This window comes from Entelurus aequoreus, linkage group LG08, assembly GCF_033978785.1.
Source record: "Entelurus aequoreus isolate RoL-2023_Sb linkage group LG08, RoL_Eaeq_v1.1, whole genome shotgun sequence".
NCBI lineage: Eukaryota > Metazoa > Chordata > Actinopteri > Syngnathiformes > Syngnathidae > Entelurus > Entelurus aequoreus.
In genome coordinates, this window is record NC_084738.1 from 40,189,779 (window position 1) to 40,211,904 (window position 22,126).

The 22,126-nt window shown below is 41.3% G+C and overlaps 1 protein-coding gene across 2 annotated transcripts in view; it reads left to right on the forward strand.

Moving 5' to 3' along the window:
• The window catches only part of LOC133655874 (formin-2-like), an 82,744-nt gene that overhangs the window by 35,365 nt on the left and 25,253 nt on the right, over window positions 1-22,126 (forward strand). For both annotated transcript variants that reach the window (XM_062056470.1, XM_062056471.1), the window contains exons 5-8: window positions 6,571-6,626; window positions 7,129-8,168; window positions 15,500-15,644; window positions 21,057-21,144. In XM_062056470.1, the coding sequence (XP_061912454.1) occupies window positions 6,571-6,626; window positions 7,129-8,168; window positions 15,500-15,644; window positions 21,057-21,144 (1,329 nt within the window). The remainder of the gene's footprint in view (window positions 1-6,570; window positions 6,627-7,128; window positions 8,169-15,499; window positions 15,645-21,056; window positions 21,145-22,126) is intronic.

Genomic DNA, 22,126 nt, shown 5'->3' on the forward strand with positions numbered 1-22,126 from the left:
AGACATGTTGTATTATGTGAATATACTGCAGTGAAAATAATGGGATCGCTTAAGTGTAATACGTTGTGAACATAATAATCATCATCATTCGTTAATCTCTCACCAGGGGTCGGGGACTTTTATGGCTGAGAAAGCCATGAACTTAAATATTTTAAAATGTATTTCCGTGAGTGCCGTATGATATTTTCTTACACTGAATACAACTAAAAGCATGCATTTTTAAGATAAATATAAGTGAAGTGAATTATATTTATATAGCGTTTTTCTCTGGAGCAGGGGTGCCCAAATTTTTGGAAAATCTGCCAATGGTCCGCGGGCCTAACAGCGATTTTAACCATGCAACAGCACCACAAGTGAGGAATTTAACATCATCTTGCCATATAAAAATATTAGGTTGTAGCAGTGACGTGCGGTGAGGTTCATGGCTGGTGAGGCACTGACTTCATCACAGTCAGATTTACAAACATATGAACCCTAAAGAGTATCTTATTCACCATTTGATTGGCAGCAGTTCATACCAGCATTCTTCCCTGCTTGGCACTCAGCATCAAGGGTTGGAATTGGGGGTTAAATCACCAAAAATTATTCCCAGGCGCGGCGCCGCTGCTGCCCACTGCTCCCCTCACCTCCCAGGGGGTGAACAAGGGGATGGGTCAAATGCAGAGGACAAATTTCATTACACCTAGTGTGTGTGTGACAATCATTGGTACTTTAACTTTACACATACAAACTGTAGCACACAAAAAAGCACATTTAATAAAAAAAAACGTTATTCTGGTCTTACCTTTACTTATAAATGAAGTCCATGCGCCGCTGTTGTGCTGGATAATGCACCCCCGCCGTAGAATGCACCCCCTGACGGGAGTGTTATATCAACTAAAGCCCACACTTAAACTTTCCACGTGCAAGATTGAGTTTGAGTTTGAGTTTATTTCGAACATGCAAGCATACAACATGATACATGACAATTTCCAGTTTCTCTTTTCAACATGTTCGAAAAGGAGTAGGAAGAAGTAGAGCTTATTTAATCCTACCCCTTTTCTTTTACATAACAGTTGCTAAAACTTTTGTTCACTTCCTGTTCTCAATTTATTCACAATATACTCCATAAGTAATCACAGTAAAAAAATTAATAATAATAATAATTGCTGAAGTAAGTTACATTTCATATGATGAGATAAGTAAGATTATTTTGAGAGTGAAAGAATGGATGAATTAAGTAAATTCAGTATTCTTCTTCTTTGTACTTTGTAAACACTTTAAGTTTGAAGAGTTTCTTGAAGTGGATCATATTAGTACATTGTTTGATTGCTTTGCTTAATCCATTCCATAATTTAATTCCACATACTGATATACAGAAGGTATCTATTTAAAAAAGTTATTTAATAAGAAGCCATCCATCCATCCATTTTCTACCGCTTATTCCCTTCGGGGTCGCGGGGGGCGCTGGAGCCTATCTCAAAAAGTGCAAAAACAATAATGTTCGTGTTGGAGGAGTTGTGAATGACTGAAATATGAAATCCGGGGTGCAGTCTGCAGGTGTACCTAATGTTGTGGCCTAGCAGTCATTCACAACTCCTCCAACACGAACATTATTGTTTTTGCACTTTTTGGCTTCTTATTAAATAACTTTTTTAAATAGATTCAATCTTGCACGTGGAAAGTTTAAGTGTGGGCTTTAGTTGATATAACACTCCCGTCAGGGGGTGCATTCTACGGTGGGTGTGCATTAACCACCAGGAAGCGGGATTACTGCGAGCCTCAGCCAGTACGTCTTCGCAGCCATTTTATGATTGCTCAGCACAAGAAATACGTTACACACATACAGTTGTTGACAAAATACACTGTACATTATATACCTCAGCTAACTAAACTATGGAAATGTATAATATAATTAATGTAGCAATACGGTCTCACTGCACAGCAGGCCAGCAGTTAGCCGAGTCATTGCGCAATCCATGTGAGGCTCAACTCAGTGAGGCGCCTCAACTGGCTGCTGATCACAGCACCATCTCTTCTCAGTATTTGAACGGCAAATGTGAAAATTCAGCGATTTTGAATAAAAATAATCTAAAACTGGTGAAGTTAAATGGAAAATGACTTTATAGTATAATCACTGGATACATATAACAATTGAATTTTTTTTTTTTCTTTTTACATTTTTTTTTCTTTCCATGATGGCACGTGAGGCACCGCCTCACCTGCCTCCCCTGACTGCACGTCACTGGGTTGTAGAGATAGTCAGGTTCAATAGATGGAAACTAGTTAGCCAGTAAAACAAATCTATAGATTTTACAGTAAAAAAAAAAAAAGTCACCTTAGTCAGAATTTTATCGTAACATTTTTGGGGGGTTTACACCAAAATTACAGTAAATTGAAAAACTTTACAACTGTTTGTCTGAAAATTTTGGTGAATGAGCTGCCAGGTTTTTTTTACAGAACAATCTACGATATATTTTTTTTCTGCAGTGCATTATAAATAAGATAAAAACAGAGGTCAATATTAATGTGTATTAAATTTGGTAGCCAAAATGGTCCCTGGGTTCCCCTTTGGGCTTCCCTGCTTAAGAGACTCAAAGCACTTTACATAGTGAAACCCAATATCTACATCTTTAAGCTACATTTAAACCAGTGTGGGTGCACTGGGAGCAGGTGAGTAAAGTGTCTTGCCCACGGACACAACCATATATGGTGACTATATGGCGTAAGCGAGGATTGAACCTGGAACCCTTAAGTTGCTGACATGGCCGCTCTACCAACTAAGCCACACCGCCCCGAAGCGAAATAATAGGAAATCCTCATCACATTTGACCGTTTTATTGAGGAAATGTTATCATTGCATAGTAGACACGCAGCAGAACGTGCTCTCTCCAAAAAGCCAAATTCCTTTGTCCATTAATCCTGAAATGTATGGTACTAGTCATAGTTTTTTCTTTTCGGCATATTTTTTTCAAAAGGGTTTTATCTACACAATAGTAATAATGGATTACATTTATATAGCGCTTTTTTTCTAGGGACTCAAAGTGCTTGACACTGGGAACCCATTATTAATTCACACCACATTCACACATTCACTGTGCTTAAATAGCCACAGCTCACTAGGGGTACACTGACACAAACGTGGCAGCCAATTTGCGCCAATGGCCTCTCGGACCACCACCAAACATTCATTCACATGTATACACAAGAGAGAACTGCACTCGAGGCAAGGTTGTTGGAGTGTCTTGTCCAATGGCTATGAAGGCGTAAGCTGCAACCCTCAAGTTACTGGACAGTCGTTCTACCATCTGAGCCATGCTACCAATATAAACTATCGAGCTGAATATGTGATTGAAAGGAGGGGCGTTTACTTCTTGACATTGTCAATACGTGTAGCTGTGATTGACTCAAGCCTTGTAGGTAGCTGGAGCCTAACCCTGGTCTGAACTCAAGTGGTAGACAATGGATGGATGGATTAAAATGCATGAGAATGTTTTGAGGTGCGAAGCTTTATCTGCAAACCAGATGCAGTCATCAAAGGAGCCACATCTGGCTCGCGAACCATAGGTTCCTTACCCCTGATCTACGCAATTATTAGCAAATTCAAAGTGGAAAAAGAAGAGGAGTAGAAACTGATCTAAAGACTCATAACACTGCATGTCTCAATAGAGTGTGTGGTCTTAATGTCATCCAGTCATTTCTCAAGCCCGCAACAGTAAAAAGAAAACCAAAGTGTAAAGTAGAAAAGGCTGTTTGCATCTTGCTCTAAAATCAGATTTTTAACATCAAAATTACAACAAGAACACCACCAGCAAGCTTATCTTACCATTAGTAGTTTAAGAGAACAGACTGAACAAATAAATGTTTGTATTTGTTACAATAAACTTTATAAAACACTTCCGCACGAGTCAAAGGAAACACTGCTTTGATTGGCCGTAATGGTTGTCAATCACAGCTCTTGTTCACACGTGCATGCCCACAGCGCATGCCTACTATCAGCAGAGATCTTTGTGAATTAAATAAAATAAAATAAATGCAATGGCTGCCGTGCTGCTGGTAATCTTCCTCCTACCCGGGAAATCGCAAAAAGCCACTGCCTGACCAGGGCTCAGAAAATCTGTAGAGACTCCTCCCACCCCAACCAAGGACTGTTTTCACTGCTGTACTCTAGAAAGAGGTTCCGCAGACTCCGGAACAGAACCTCCAGGTTCTGTAACAGCTTCGTCCCTCAGGCCATAAGACTCTTGAACGCATCAAACTAATTCCCTCAATCCCCCCCCAAAAACAGATTAACTCGCTGGAATATAAAGACAATATAATATACATCCATAAATGTGGATGCATATGAAAAAGTGCAATATATTTATCTGTACAGTAATCTATGTATTTATATCTGCACCTTATTGCTCTTTTATCCTGCACTACATCGAGCTTATGCAACAAAATGTCGTTCTTATCTGTTCAAGTTTGAATGACAATGAAAGGAAGTCTAAGTCTAAATAACAAACAAAAATAGAAGGGGCATAGCTTGGATGGTTTGAACCATGAATAGGGCGTGCCACGCCGATCACGGCTACTAAAAAACATAGGAGGGTTTAAGTTAGATTGACCCATTTTCACACATGTACAAAAGCTTTGTAACAATACGCTAAATGTGCGTCGACAGCTTCATCCAAATTTGAAGAATATTAATTAGTATCTGAGGTTATTTTTGGAGTAAATTGATTATCTGTGCTCTGGATTAAATTCAAATGAAAATAATGTAGAAACAGGTGTCAGTCATGCACCATTAAGGGCAGTATTTGTGGCTCCAGAAGGAGATGTCTGAATCCTAATGTATTTTTGTAAGTAGTCTCTTAAAAATACACAATTAGCTCCATTGTTGATCCGAAAGCATAATGGTGCCAAATGATTAGATAATATTTAGTTCAGTTCAGTTTCAGTTTATTTCGATGCATACAATACAATGTAATGCATCACACAGTTCCAGTTGTTTCATTACAGCACGTCCGAAAAGGAGTAGGAAGAAGCTGAGCTTATTTAATCCTCCCCCTTTTCATACTATAGCAATTTTATCCCATTTCCTTGTTCTCTGTAACATAACAGTGAATCGATAAACAATAAATAAATAGTATACCATAGTAAGTAAACAAATATTAACTACATAAATAATCTTTATCTCAAAAGAAAAAAAAGGGTTTAAGATCCATCCATCCATCCATTTTCTACCGCTTGTCCCTTTTGGGGTCGGATGTTCATCATAATTCTTGTTCTGTGCACTTTGTGAACACTTGTAGTTTGAACAGTCTCTTAAACTATATCATGTTTGTGCTTTGTTTGATTTCTTTGGTTAATCTATTCCATAATTTACTTCCACATACGGGTATGCTAAAGGTTTTAAGTGTTGTACAAGCATACAAATGTTTTAAGTTAGAATTTCCTCTAAGGTTATATTTATCTTCTTTTGTCGAGAATAATTGTTGTACATTCTTGGGTAGCAGGTTATTACAGAGCCCCTAAAGGGACATGGATGTTTTTTTCCTATGTCAGTGAACCGGAAGTAAAACAGACACAGCGATGAAGGAGCGGGAGCATGCGGGGGCCTACCCATCATCTGTGCTCTGTTGTGGGACCATAATACGATTTGATGTCTTTATATGTTAGGCCAATGCTAAAATATAAAACAATAAACTTCTCCCACAGATGATGGGTAGGCTCCTCCATCGCTTTGTCTGTTTCACTTCCGGTTCACCATCGCTGTGTCTGTTTTACTTCCGGTTTACTGACATAGGAAAAAAAACTTTTGTAAGATCTCGCAAAAGTATTGGCTACATTTTTTTTCCCCTCCATGTCCCTTTAGGGGCTCCGTAGGTTATAGTTTGCTTTGAATATTGTTTTTTTTAGCTGTTTTTAAATGCACCAAATTGTTGTATTTCAATATTTGTGATTCAATAAATAAAGGGTTTGTATGTTCTCTATATCCAACATTATGTATTATTCTAATTGATCTTTTTTGTAACATCGTTAGTGAATGAAACTCACATTTGTAGTTGTTTCCCCATATTTCTACACAATAACTCAGATATATATGGTAACATATATGGTAACAGCATTAATATTGTAGTTCAATTTGCATCTTATTTTAATTAATTTCTATCCCTTAACTTTGTTTGTATTCATGTGTCTTGATTTGACTTAAAGTTGGCATTTAAGTGGACAATTAAAGTGAGCTGTACACCAACATTGAATGACTCAAACCCAACCCAATAATGTAGAAAGGCAAATCTTTTATTTGCTTTGTATCTCAGATGTAGTATCAGTATGTGCATTGCAGGTAGTGGTACTATCATAAAACTGTCTGCCCCTGCTTGTGGCAAAATAAGCAATATCAACTCCTACTTAGTCACAGTGACATTGGTTAAAAGTAAAAATAGATTTTTGTTAAGACACCTAAAGTTTCCTTTCAGTCAATAGAGATATATTTCACATTGCCTCTGGATATTTGCACAAACAGGAGTCCTCTGATTTGTACTTGTGCTGATTTGTGCAAGTCTGAGCTTATTTGTTTAAAAAATGTGTCCATCTCTTCAGAAAATCCTACAGGATTGGGTTTGAGGCAGCAACAAAACGACAACCAACAATGCCAGGTAAGTTACATGGAGGGTAAATAACTGGCATTAATGTTTGAGATTATAGTTCTCACATAGCTGAATTTAATGAAGCTGAGATGAGATGAGATGAGATGAGACTCTGCATGCACTCGTAAAGGGGAAATGCACTTTCTTTGGAATTTTGACTATCATTCACAATTATTATGAAAGACATGACGACAGATGGATTTTTAAAATTTAATGCATTCTAAATATTATATACATTAGATCAAAAGTCCCATGTGTCAGGAAGAAACACTCTTACTTGGTGAGAAGTGGTTTGATCGTCACTGGTTTGCATATATGAGATAGATGGTTGGTAAAATAACCTTATTGTATTTTTCAATCTGTTGAACTTGCCTCACAACCTGGCTTTTACAGAGTTGTTCCTAAAGAAAGATTACACTCTTTTATTCAGTCACTGCACTGTATCACATTGTATTGTTAAACAATATGTTTTCATCGGATTACCATTAAAGTTGTTTTCTTTTATTTATAGGATGATGTTTTACTAAAAACAGTAAAACTTAAGGAAAAACATGTGAGTGTTATCCAACAGCTGGAGGAAACCATTGAAGACCTCAGGACCAAGATTGCAGAGTTGGAGCGGCAGCCTCCTCTTCAGGACACAGACCTAAAACCTACTCACACAGACAAGGAATGTGGAGGAGACGAATGTCTTTTTAGGGCTGTTTGTGATGCTCACCTTCAGACTGAAGCAGCTCAGGCTCTGGGCTGTGCAGAGGCTAAATCAGTGCAAACATCACCGATGGGTGACAGTTTCAAATTTAAAGTGCCTTATATTGAACCCAGTGGAGTAAATGGCTTCCTTCAGTTCCCAATCAAACAATGTTCATGTCAGGAGCAACCCCAACGTTTACCAGATGGGACAACTCTATCTTTACCAGAACAATCAACAGCACCAATACTTGTAGGGTCAATACCAGCCCCACCCCCGCCTCCTCCTCTTCCTGATGGACCTGCTCCACCCCCACCGCCTCCTCTTCCTGGTGGTATTGCTCCACACGCACCACCTCCTCCTCATGTTGGACCCACTCCACCCCCACCGCCTCCTCTTCCTGGTGGTCCTGCTCCACCCCCACCGCCTCCTCTTCCTGGTGGGGTAGCTCCACCCCCACCGCCTCCTCTTCCTGGTGGTCCTGCTCCACCCCCACCGCCTCCTCTTCCTGGTGGGGTTGCTCCACCCCCACCGCCTCCTCTTCCTAGTGGGGTTGCTCCACCTCCACCTCCTCCTCTCCCTGGTACTGGTATTCCACCCCTGCCCCCTCCTCCGCTCCCCGGTGTAACTGGTGCACATCCACTACTTGGTTGTGGGCCGCCCCCACCCCCTCCTCCTCCGGGAGCAACCTGGGTTCCTCCAGCCCTTCCAGGAGTTTGGGGGTCCCTGCCTCCTCCTCTGCCGTTGGAGCTGTATACTCTGGGCCTTACTCAAGAGAAGCCACCCAAAAAAGCAGTAGTGGAGCCTCCCAGACCCATGAAGCCACTGTATTGGACCAGAATACAGCTACACACAAAAAAGTACATGTGTTATGTTTCATCACGGGTTTAATGGGGATTATTTAGACATGTTTGACACATGCTTATTCACACTTATTCATGTAGCAATATCTTGGGTACCTTTCGCCTTCGTGCCATGTTGCATTGTAATGACATCACATGGCTGCATCGATAGAAAAGTATGGGCATCGCTCATGACTTACTGCTTTGTGCGCATTTACAAAACTCTTAGCGGGAAAAGCCACCTTTAGCTACTTTAAAATGAATGCCATTCATAACCTACAATCAACCTTGTCTATGAATGTTCTCATTCATCCAGGTCATTGTAATCTCAGGGCATTTAATCGATCGCTCCTGAAATGTTTGGTTTGTCTTAGAAGATGTTTCGCCTCTCATCCGAGTAGGCTTCAACAGTTCATACTCATAGACTTAGATTGGTCAGATCTAGTCTAGCGGCTGGTGCCAATTCCTCAGTAGACTTAATCAGTTCATGCTCATAGATTTAGATTGATCAGATGTAGTCTTAGACTTAGATTGGTCAGATCTAGTCTTGCGGCTGGTGCCAATTCCTCAGTAGACTTAATCAGTTCATGGTCATAGACTTAGATTGGTCAGATCTAGTCTAGTGGCTGATGCAAAAACCCCAAATACTTATACTCCTAAACCAGAAGAGTGTGCCTGGGCAAGGACGGTTTCGCCCTATTGTAGTGAGAAAAACAACTGTTTTGATGCAAACAAGCAATCTTACTGTCAAAATCAATGACAGTTGAAGCTTAATTTCCCCTTGTTAGCCTTGAGGTATTGTGTGGCAGAACGTTCACTTATAGATCGACTACTACCAGTCCAAAATAGTTGGAATCCCCCAGGTTAGCATTTAATTCAGTTTTAAACAAATGGCACACATGTTTCTAACTCATGCTGTTTGTTGGAGGCTAAATTGCCAAGTATTTTAGGAATGGTTGAGTGATGTATGTGGGAGATAGGTGGTGTCGCAGAACACTTCCTCTATTCAGGGATGGTTTTTCAACCTTGACATAGATGGCTTCCCATTAGGGGTGTGGGAAAAAATAGATTTTAATTCTAATCGCGATTCTCATGTTGTGTGATTCAGAATCGATTCTCATTTTTAAAAAAATCTATTTTATTTTATTTTATTTTATTTTTATTTTTTTTATTTTATTTTTTTATTACCGCATTTTCCGCACTATAAGGCGCACCGGATTATAAGGTGCACCTTCAATGAATGGCCTATTTTAAAACTTTGTTCATATATAAGGCGCACCGCATTATAAGACGCATAGAATAGACGCTACAGTAGAGGCTGGGGTTACGTTGTGCATCCCGTAGTTGCGAGACCCGTTGTGGCTCAATATTGGTCCATATATAAGGCGCACCGGATTATAAGGCGCACTGTCATCTTTTGAGAAAATTTTAGGTTTTTAGGTACGCCTTACAGTGCGGAAAATACGGTAATCAATCCAACAAAACAATACACAGCAATACCACAACAATGCCGAGCACCCACGTGGGATTGATGGAACATTCTTTCTCATCACCAAGCAAAAACCGCGCATGCTCAGAAAAGTAGCGTCAGATTTACCGCCCGTCCGAGCACCCACTAGCAGAAATGTAGATCGGCGCCTATGGTCCCATGGCACCAGCCGCTAGACTATATCTGACCAATCTAAGTATAAGACTATGTCTATGAGCATGAACTGATGAAACAAACATTGCAGGTGTGATGCAGAGCACCGCAAGGGCCCTATTGAAATTCCTGGGTTTATTATTAGGGCTCCAGCAGCGGAGCAAGTACTGCAGGTGTGATCCAGAACAGCGCAAGGGCCCTTTTGAAATTGCTGTGTTTATCATTAGGGCCCGAGCAACGAAGCAAACACCGCAGGTGCGATGCAGAGCACTGAAAGGGCCCTATTGAAATTGCTGTTTTAATTATAATTATTATTGGAGCCCGAGCATGCAAAAAGCTTGCGAAGGCCCGATTGAAATGCAGATGTTTAATATTTTTAGGGCCCCAGCAGCAGAGCAAGCACGTAAGATGCGCAGCACCGTAAGGGCCCTATTGTAATTGCTCCGTTTATTATTAGGGCTCCAGTAGCGGTTAAAGCACTGCAGGTAAGATGCGCAGCACCGCAAGGCCCCTATTGTAACTGCTCTGTTTATTATTAGGGCCCGAGCAGCGGAGCAAGCACCGCAGGGGCAATGCAGAGCACCCCAAGGGTCCTATTAAAATTGCTGTGTTTTTTCTTCTTTATGTTTGGACGCCCTTGAGATGCACAAAAAGTCCCCATATTTGCACCCGCGTTGGGTATGGTGAAAAATGTAATATTTTTGGGGTACCGAAAAAATTCAAGCCCCACCTTTAAAATTTGAAAAAATCAGCCCCTCCTACCAGTTTCACAAATCGACACAAAAATCGCAGGCGACATCAATCATGATGAAACACACATAAAAGTCTCAGGAAAAACGAACAGAAAGTCGGCCATCTTAATATTCGTGTCTCATTTTTTGGCAAAAAAAAGGGGTAATAATTTAACAAACTGCTCTTACAGCCTTTGACCAAATGAGTTGCGTTTTAAATTATTGATATTTCACATATAGTTGATAATAAATTCCAAACAAAATGTTGCCTTCGCCATAAGATGTAGGCGTGGCACAGCGCCAAACTTTGATCTGATGGTTCGCCACAAAACACGAAACGTTAATAACTCAGCTCTACAAACTCAGATCTTGATCCTAATTGGTAGAAATGATGTTGACGACGCTGAAGTGCTTGATAGGTCAGTAACTGTTCATAGCCATTCGAAGTGGGCGGTGCCAAACGCCATTACCAATCAAACTGTCATTACTGTACTTTAGATTAACGTATCTTCTTTTTAACTGACATATAGCATTAAGGTCGGGGTCTGATCATGCCAAGACATTAAAGGTGAACTGCACTTTTTTGGAATTTTGACCATCATTCACAATCATTATGAGAGACAAGAAGACAATGTGTTTTTGTTTTGTTTTTTTGCATTCTAACTTGTAAAAATCGTCTCGTTCTTGGTGGCTAGTACTGCAGCTAATGGGAGCAATCCATCCTACCTATATATCAATTTAAAAATGCATTCAAAAACTGTCACCAATACTTAATTTATGTTCCGTAACCTGTATAATAACCAAGCTGTAGCGAAATTGTTATTGTGAGAGTGAACACTGAGGAACTCTTTTTCTAGGGTAAACACTTTGGCATACTTCGGTATTAGCCTTAAATGCTAGCTACGGAAAGAGAAAAGCTCGCTTCTACATCAGCACGAAACGTGTTTGAGTTTGTAATGCAAAAAAAAATGCAAAAAGACACCGACTTAAACAAGTTGAAAAACTTATTCGGGTGTTACCATTTAGTGGTCAATTGTACGGAATATGTACTTCACTGTGCAAACTACTAATAAAAGTCTCAATCAATCAATCAAAAACACCACTCTTACTAAGTCCTTTGAGACGCTTGTGATTTAGGGCTATATAAATAAACATTGATTGATTGATCGATACTAAGTGAAAAACGTGAACAATCATATTACAGTATCTGTAAAGTATTATTTCATGTTTTGTTTGTACACTGCTAGCCAGACAGCATATGCACTGTAGTTGTAGCAACACACGTGACGTGCTGCGTGTATTAAATCTTAAAGTGTGGCTAACTCGATGGACAGTTGTGTATTTGGTTCAGTTGTCCGGGGACTTTTTCTTCGGTTTATTTGGGCAAGCACTCCATTTATGTCAAATTAGCTTGGCTTTAAGTTTCATATTTACAGCTTAGAGCCACGCCAACCTCGCTCTCTTGGCTTTCGTCTGCTCCAACGTTTCATTCTTCCTTCGTGCTGGCTTCTCGAAGTAGTAGTTCATCCTCTGTATACTCAGCTTCTAAAGTTGTGAATCCTCATTTGTCCGAAAATAGTCGTTTTTGTTGTCTATTGCGAAGAAAACACTTGTGTTTGTTCCCAGAAGTAGGACGCACAGTTGTTGCAAGAAGTCAGAAGTGCGCTACTATGGAAATGGAAGAAGTCAGTCCCAGCAATGATTAAAATGACCAAAATACGGTAAATACTGTACATATTGCATATTGTTATGAAAGTGTTTGTTACTATGTTATGTGTAGCCTTGGAGTGTGTATATAAAACGATCAAGGGTTATGAAGTTGTTTTAGATAACTTTAAAGGCTACAATGGTGACTCCCATTAACCGCATCTTCTAAGCGATTTTATCATCTTTAAAATCCTACAAAATAAAATACTGTTCTTGTCTCTCATAATGATCGTAAAAAAAAAAAAAAAGAGCAGCTCCCTTTAAACTTCTACACTACCATCGCCCCCTTGCGGTGAAAAATTATAACTGTCATAACTTCATTCCACATGATTTGAACTTCCCAAATGTTTTGATGGCGAGTCGTGTGTTGGTTGGGAAGCAACTTTATAACTACTGCTGTGCGTTTATCGCCCCTTTCTGGTGAAAAAATTAACTGTCATAATTTTTGTCCACATGACCACTTTTCCAGAAACGTTATAAGGCGGTTTGGAGTGTTGGGTAGGACTTAACTGCTTGACTACTGCGTTGTCGTTATCGCCCTCTAGTGGTGAAAAACTATAATATTAATAATAATAATATCCTTACACATTTTGCAATCTTCCTGGAATTTTTAAAGGAGGGTCAAGGTGCTGGGTGGGAAAACTGCATGATTACTGCTGCACCTTTATCGACCCCTTGTGGTGAAAAATTATAACAGTCATACTTTCCTTACACATGCTCCGATCTTCCTGAAAGTTTTGAAGGCGGGTTGGGGTGTGGAGTTGGACGTGACTGCAAAGGTCATGCATGCTGGCTCTCACGTGTGAATCCTGCGGTGCAAGGGGGGCGAGGGTCCGTTCAACGCTGCTTGCAACTTTAATTCTTCTTCTTCTATCACTTTGAACTTTCCATTTTTTGAGGCCCTTAGTATTCACAAAAACTCCCCAAATTTTGCCAAGATGTCCGGTAGGGGTCTAATCAGGTATTTTAGAGGTGCCGAAACTGAACGTAAAAAATTGTCTCCTTTAATGTTGGGAAAATTGAGCCTCTCGCCCCAGAGTCACGTATTGTCATAAAAATCCCTGGAGATGTTTAGGATGCACGTAAAATTCTGAAGAACCCATATCTGAAAATGAACAGGAGGTCAGCCATCTTGGTGTCCGTTGGCTATTTTTAGGCCAAAAACAGGGTTGTACTTTAGAGACTTTGACCAAATGACTCGCGGTTAAAATGACAGATTCTAGACATAAAATCTGTGTCTCAATTCGGGGGGCTGCATCCTTTTAAGGACCCAGTGTGGGTCCTGGCAAGAGTTCTAGCCTGGGACAGTCTAGCCTACGGAACACTTCCTGGTTATGTCAGTTGTCCCCGCCCTAACACTTACGTCACATATCTACTGCCCAGTCATGCGAGGTTGAAATAAGTTCAATTCAATTAAATGTATTGTCATTGTCACAAAGAACAACAAAATTAAGTTGAGAGCATCAACACTGCATAGTTCCATGTAAAGTGCTACAAGTTCCTAAACCCCAAAATTCCCATAAATAACCGAGTGTAAACATTTAACAGATTAACAATTAGCAATTGTTGACGCCCTTGCAACATTGTAACAGATACATGAAGATGGTGACAGGGGTGCAGCAATGCATATCCAATTCAGAGCTATTGTTGGTGGATCTGGTTATTGTCCATGAGAGGGGGTCAAAGGAAGGTGGTGTTCAGCAGCCTTAAAGCCTGAGGATACAGATTGTTCGACAGTCTTGTTGTTCGGGCCTGTATGGACCTGTACCTTCTGCCTGAGGGCAGCAGGTGAAACAGATGATGGACAGGGTGGTGACGGTCACACAGGATGTTCTGCTGTCTTCTCAGACAGCGAGTGGTGAAGATGGAACTTATCTCTGAAAGAGCACTTCCAAGGATTTTCCCTGCTGCTTTCACCACTCGATGGAGTGTCTGTAAGTCCGCTTTATTGGAGCTAGAAAACCACACTAAAATGCATAAGTTTCTTAACTTTAAGGATTTTTAGCACTTTTAGATGGCGCAGTTGTAAAAGTTCACCATCAAAGGTCTGGGAATGTAAGTGCTCCAGCTTCCTCAGGTAGTAGAGGCGTTGTTGGGTCTTCCCTGCTGCAGAGACAATGTGTGTGCCCCAGGACAGGTCCTCCGCCACAGTCACACCCAATAATTTAAAACGGCTGACCCTCACCACCACCCATGAGCCGATTGATCTTATCTTTCATGAGCTAAACTCAAAAGATATTTAACTTTTTCTGCTATGTGAACATTGTGTGAAAATTGGGCAAGACTGGGCACCATTTTTGTATGTTTTTTCTACAATTTATTTATCTTTTGCTATGTCATTAAGTCTAAATTATGAAACACTGTTGAATATAATGATATGGTCCAGATTCCCTTAGAGCAGGATCCGAGCATTTCCAAATTTGCAGCACAAAGCCATTGATGTTCCAAGTGTTGAGGAAGTGTGCAATAAGCATGCTTATTGCAGGAATGTCCACCAGAGCTCTTAAATTATTATTATTTTAATTTTTTTTTAGTTTCCTACCATAAGCCGTCAAAGGCAATTCAGAAATTTTTGCAAAAGAAAAAACACTCATTAACACAGATTTAGACCGAAATCGAAATATATTTTTCTGTAGAGCTCTGTAAGTTCAGCTCTCTGAAAGATGAGAGCAAACACATAAATGTTGCATTAATTTTAGCGTTGAGTATGTATAAAACTATAATATGGCACTTTTTTCTCTCTAAATATGTTCTGCACATCTTTTTCAGAAAAATATCATAAAACAAAATACATATGACGACCTTACCATGCAATGCAGCGCAAACCCGACAGAGCCCAGGTTCAAGTAATTTTTTCATGTATTGAGAAAACATACTGAAAAATATAAGGATTTTAATAATACATGATAACTAGGATGGGGTTTTTTTAAAACACAAAACCAAACATGACTGAACATTCAGAGTGTTTATAGTCAATGTAAAATTAATTTGCAAGATATTGTATAACAATGTGTGTGTGCGGGAGCCAAAATAATACATAATTGTAAATCAGTTGAATACACAAAATAGTTTTGCCTACAAGATAGAGTTGTGGGCCAACTAAACTTGCCGTGAAATGGCACATCTCACTCCAACGGCTTTTGAGAGACAGTTGAGGGCTAACATAGTCCCAAAATGCAGCAAAACTGCAAACTAATCTCTGACACTTGCTATGACAATGACAATGTGCTTTTAAAAGATTAACATTTAATCTGTCTTGTATTTTTTAGGGAAATATCTACTGTGTCCGTGTGGGAGAAAATAGAAGAGCCTGATGTAGACTTCGAGGAATTTGTGGAGTTGTTTTCCAAAACAGCCGTCAAGGAGAAGAAGCAGCCACTTTCCGACACAATCACTAAGTCCAAGGCCAAACAGGTGATTTATTGCATTATTATTTTACATATTTTAAATCTTACCGCAGCCTTAATTTATGTCCATCACACCATACGTACAGCAGAGAATAAACAAAATGTCTATAGTGGTTTTTGATCGTTTTCTCTTAAATGTATTATACAACAGTATAAATAAAAATTTAAAAAAAACACAACAATATCATCTGTGAATGAATCGCAGCAAGAACATTCATACATACTGTATGAATTGTTAAAATATCCATCCATACATACATCTTAGCGGCCCATAATATCATAGGCTCCACTCTCTAATCCACTGTTTTTCAACCTTTTTTGAGCCGAGGCACATTTTTCGCGTTGAAAAAATGCGGAGGCACACCACCAGCAGAAATAATTGAAAAACGAAACTCAGTTGACAGTAAAAAGTTGTCGCAATTGTTAGATATGACTTTAAACTATATAAACTATGACTTTTAACTATATAAATCATTACTCATGCTGAGGCTGGTCAGATGCAGAGGGGGGTGCTTCTGGGACGCCAGAATGCACCGCTGAACCTACTTGAGGCGTCGTGGGCCCAGTCAGCGAAACGTCCATGAGAGTAGGAGCCCACTTGAAAATCCTAATGATGCGTCTGCCAAGCCTGCAGCAACACAGATAATAAGTCAGTGTCTTTAAGTCTTCAACACGGGAGGTAGGAGGTGGCACTCTGGATTTTAACATCCTGTCCTGTGTATTTGGAAACATTCACCCTGGAGTCATCCAGTGACTGCCGTGAATAGAGTGGCTGACAACAAGGGAAAGACCATGTGACTGCTGGAAATACAGCTGACAGGAGGAAAGAGACCCCACCGGGGCAGGCATGGGCTAGCTACCCTTGTCGGCAGGATCCAATAAGTATTTTGGAGACACCCACCAATTGCTACAGACACAACTAAAGAGAGAACACCCCTAGAGTCTGCGAGAGTGGGGGCGGAAGATGACTCATCGATGGATACCATGGTTTTAGACCCAGGAACGGAAATGACTATGAGGAGAGACTAGCACTGAACAAGAACCAGGCACAGCATTATCATCAACATTGGAGAAAAGGCTCCAGGTCTGTTCCTGTGGTTGGAAGAAAATAACATCTTCACGGTGCTTGAAAATACATCAAGGAAAGAAAGGGTGCATGAGAGAAGGAAAACAGGGATCTCACATTGATAAGTACTTCTTGAGAAGTCAATCAAATCAGTTGAATGAAGTCCAGCAACTGGAGTCTCACCAAAGATTGCAGGACATCAGCTGCCCTGAGGAACGAAACTCAAGCACATTGACAGATGCACAGGAAGGTGCAGAGCCCATCCAGCCAAGGAAACCTGCAATGGAAAAGAAGATCAGCGGGAGAAACCCTTCTTTCCGAAACAGAAAGAATGGGCAATCATAAAGTCAGACCTAATCAGCATCCTACATGGACTAAAGGGAACAGTCGAAAGAAAGCTTGACTAGATGGGAGACATCATCTACAACTATGGGGGAGAACGATATGGAGCAAGAGTCAAAACGGCAAAGGTAGTAGCACCACAAAGCAAGTCCAGACGGCAGCAGGAGATAGAATGCCTGATTCGGGAGAGAAGACACTTTAAGAATAAGTGGAGGAAGGCTTCAGACAGTGAGAAAGAAGGCATTAACAATCTCTAGGGAAACATCAAAAGCCGGTTAACAACCCTGAGACGAGCAGAAAACCTGAGAAAACTGCAAGATCAAGTTTTTTCAAGGACCCCTTTAAATTTGTGAAATCCCTTTTCACTGAAGAAAAGGGGGGAAACCTAAAAACCTCTAAGCAGGAGCTGGAGAAACATCTGGAAGAAATTTGTGTGGATGACGAGAAGAACGTGCAGACAGCTACTCCATCGGACATCCTACCAATTGAACAACCACAACACCAGATGGACATTAGCCCCCCAAAGTGGAGTGAAGTGGAGAAAGCAGTAAAGCGGGCGAGAGCATCATCAGCCCCAGGGCCAAATGGAATTACGTATCGACTCTACAAGAGTGTACCTGATGTACTTCGCTTCCTGTGGCGGCTAATGAGGGTGGCTTGGGAGAAGGGAATCATACCCAAAGCATGGCGTAGGGCCGGAGGAGTCTGGATTCCCAAGGAGAAGGAATCTACAGATATCAGCCAGTTCCGCCCCATCAGCCTCCTCAATGTCGAGGGTAAGATTTTCTTCAGCGTAGTTGCCCAGAGGATGACCTACTACCAGGACAAGAACAGATTTGTGGATACCTCAGTCCAAAAAGCAGGAATCCCAGGGTTCTCCGGATGCCTCGGTCACACCAGCATAATCTGGCATCAAATCCAGGCTGCGAAGAAAGAGAGGAGAGATATTCACATCATCTTCCTAGACCTTGCCAATGCATTTGGTTCTGTCTCACACAGTTTCCTTTGGGCATCCTTCGACTTCTTCAGGATACCAGAGACCATCACCAACCTTGTCAAAGCATACTTTGAAGATCTGCAGCTCTGTTTTACCACGCCAGACTTCACCACCACTTGGCACCATATGGAGGTTGGAATAATGGCAGGGTGTACCATCTCCCCGTTGGCCTTCATCATGGCAATGGAAGTCATTATGCGAGCATCCGAGTGGGTAGTGGGTGGCGAACAGCTGAGTTCCGGAATTCGCCTACCTCCTCTCAGGGCCTATATGGATGACATGACAACCATAACAACTACAGCACCCTGCACCAGGCGCCTACTAGGGAAGCTTCATGAAAACATCACTGGGGCCAGAATGAAATTCAAGGCCTCAAAATCAAGAAGCATCTCCATCATCAGAAGCTAACTGACAGAACAAAGGTTTCTCATTGGTGAAGAATCCATTCCAACTGTGTCAGAGAAGCCAATTAAGAGCCTGGGAAGGTGGTATGACTCAAATCTGAAGGACACTGAGCAAGCAGACAAGCTAAAGCAAGAAGTCACCAAAGGTCTGAAGAACATTAACAGATCTATGCTGCCTTGCAAGCTTAAAATCTGGTGCCTCCAGTTCGGGTTACTACCCCGCCTCATGTGGCCACTAACTATATATGGTATCTCCCTCACCAGAGTGGAGAAAATGGAAAGAACAATCAGCTCTTACGTTAGAAAGTGGCTAGATGTCCCTCGATGCCTGAGCAGCATCGGCGTGTATGGTCATGGATTACTCGTACTGCCTCTCTCTAGCCTGACAGAGGAGTTCAAATGATTTAGGGCTATATAAATAAACATTGATTGATTGATGGATTGAAATGCTCCAAAGTGAGGCTCCAGATGACCCTAACAGAGTCGAAGCATACTGTGGTCCGAGCTGCTGCCCCAAATCTGACAGCAGGGAAGAAGTGGTCAGCTAAGAACGCAGTACAACAGGCAAAATCTGCTCTTCACCACGCTGACATCGTGGGCCAAGTCCAGCATGGAAAAGCCGGATTGGGACTTGGAGATACATGACCTTCCTGGAACAAGGCATCCTCTGCTGAGCGGCGCAAGCTGCTCGTGGCCGAGGTCCGTCGACAGGAAGAGTCGAATAGATATGCCAAGGCTGTGGCGCAAGCTAAGCAGGGCCAATGAACAAGGTGGGAAGGGGTGGAAAAACGGAAGATCAGCTGGAGGGACATATGGGAGATGGAATCGAGTAGGGTAAGTTTCCTACTTCGAGCAACCTATGATGTCCTTCCCACCCCCAAAAACCTCAACCAATGGCTGGGTGAAGATCCATCATGCCCCCTGTGCTCAACACCAGCTACACTCAGACACATTCTCACAGGGTGTAAAGTGAGCCTCTCCCAAGGACGATACACCTGGAGACACAACAAAGTACTCAAATGCTTGGCAGCAACCCTGGAAAGCAGGAGAACAACCAACAACTCATTGCCACCCAGGACACCCAACCTGAATATGCCAGTTGCCTTTGTTAGAGAGGGGGAACAAAGGCAACGAAAGACACCATCAAGGCCCAGGTTGGGACAGCTGGAGGTAGCCCGGAACTGGCAGACGCTGGTGGACGTGTATAAGAAACTCATCGTTCCACCAGAGATAGCAATTACTAACTTGCGGCCTGACCTAGTCCTGTGGTGCAACTCCCAGCACTTTGTGTACTTCGTTGAACTCACAGTCACTTGGGAGGATATGGCGGAGGAAGCTTTTGAGCGGAAAAAGCTCTGGTATGCAGAGCTCGCTGCAGAGGCTGAACGGGGAGGCTGGAGAACACAAGTCTGTCCTGTAGAAGTTGGATGTCGGGGCTTTGTGGCAACATCAACAATAAGGCTGATGAGGGACCTGGGAGTTGGCGGTCAAGCTCTACGTCAGGCCATAAAGGAAACATTGCGGGTGGCAGAGCAGAGCAGCCAGTGGCTTTGGCTAAAGGAAAGACCCCAACTGGTCACCAAAAATAAATTATTACTCATGCTGAGGCTGGTCAGATGCAGTGGGGGGTGCTTCTGGGATGCCAGAATGCACCGCTGAACCTACTTGAGGCGTCGTGGGCCCAGTCAGCGAAACGTCCATGAGAGTAGGAGCCCACTTGAAAACCCTAATGATGCGTCTGCCCAGCCTGCAGCAGCACAGATAATAAGTCAGTGTCTTTAAGTCTTCAACACGGGAGATAGGAGGTGGCACTCTGGATTTCAACATCTTGCCCTGTGTATTTGGAAACTTTAAACAACCATGCATCACTATGGCTCTTGTCTCAAAGTAGGTGTATTCTCAAGACCTGTCACATCGTGCCGTGACTTATTTTGAGTTTTTTGCTGTTTTCCTGTGTAGTGTTTTAGTTCATGTCTTGCGCTTCTATTTTGGTGGCTTTTTCTCTTTTTTTGGTATTGTCCTGTAGCAGTTTCATGTCTTCCTTTGAGCGATATTTCCCGCATCTACTTTGTTTTAGCAATCAAGATTATTTCAGTTGTTTTCATCCTTCATTGTGGGGACATTGTTGATTGTCATGTCATGTTCGGATGTACATTGTGGACACCGTCTTTGCTCCACAGTAAGTCTTTGCTGTCGTCCAGCATTCTCTTTTTGTTTACTTTGTAGCCAGTTTAGTTTTAGTTTCATTCTGCATAGCCTTCCCAAAGCTTCAATGCCTTTTCTTAGGGGCACTCACCTTTGGTTTATTTTTGGTTAAAGCATTAGACACCTTTTTACCTGCATGCTGCCTCCCGCTGTTTCCGACATTTACAAAGCAATTAGCTACCGGCTACCACCTACTGATATGGAAGAGTATTACACGGTTACTCTGCCGAGCTGTAGACAGCACCGGCCACTCAACAATAACACATAATTTGCAGACTATAATTACTGGTTTGCAAATAATATTTTTAACCCAAATAGGTGAAATTAGATAACACCAGACTGTATCTCGCGGCACACTAGGTGTTGAAAAACACTGCTCTAATCCACTGTTTTTATTTTTTTTAGGTTGTAAAGCTTCTAAGCAACAAACGATCTCAGGCTGTGGGAATCCTGATGTCTTCACTACACCTTGATATGAAAGATATCCAACATGGTGGCTGTTTGACTTACATTTTGACACTACATAATAACATAATAAATCGTTTGTGTTTCTTCTCTTTGGGGTGCATGCTTACAACCTACCATATTTTTCAGACCATAGGGCACACTAGATTATAAAATACACTGCCGATGAGCCTATTTTCGTACAAAAGGCACTCTGAATTATAAGGCGCGTATTATAATAATTTGTTTCTACATTAAAACACTTCCGGCCTGATTTACTAAAGGTCTGCGTGTACTAAAACACGTGTACACCTGATAGCACAAGCAAAGCTGATCTACTAAACGTGTGCAAAGTAGATTGCGTCTGTTAAATAAGCAGAGTAATGTGTGCAATCCATTTTGTGTCTCTGTCTTCCCTATTATGCTAAATATATGCTGATCATTAAAAAGCCCACAAGACTGGGAGGAGAAAATTCAAATATAGTTATTTTGCACGGGCAACGTGATTTAGTAACACTCATCAATGTTTTGCGAGCACTATTTTGACATTTTTTTGGCACGTGTCAGAAGGACATAGAAACTGACAGTTCCACAGGATCAGTGCATGCGCTACACAGAGAGATGACGGACAGACGAGAATCCTCTGTCCTACGTGTGTGTCTCAACATTTTTGGTTGGTCAGAAAGAAAAAATATTAAATGTATCGTCTATTCTGCAATTTCCTTTTATAATTTTATAGCTGCTAGATGCCTTGTGGGGCTAATTAAAACACATGTAATTGATGTGTTATGGTGTATGCTCGCATTTTTCTTTTTTTTTTATGTTGTTTGTTTTTTTTAAATTTAGGAAATCTTATTATTATAATATAGCTCTTAGGTGTCGTTCATTGTGCACATTTTGTAGCATTTGAGTCATTTTATACGCACAAATGTGCTGGTGATGTGATACACTGCCTAGCACACAGAATTAAGTGTGAGTGCATGTTTTTTGTTGTCTAGAAGAAAAGGATCATGTGTCCCTTTGGTAAAAAC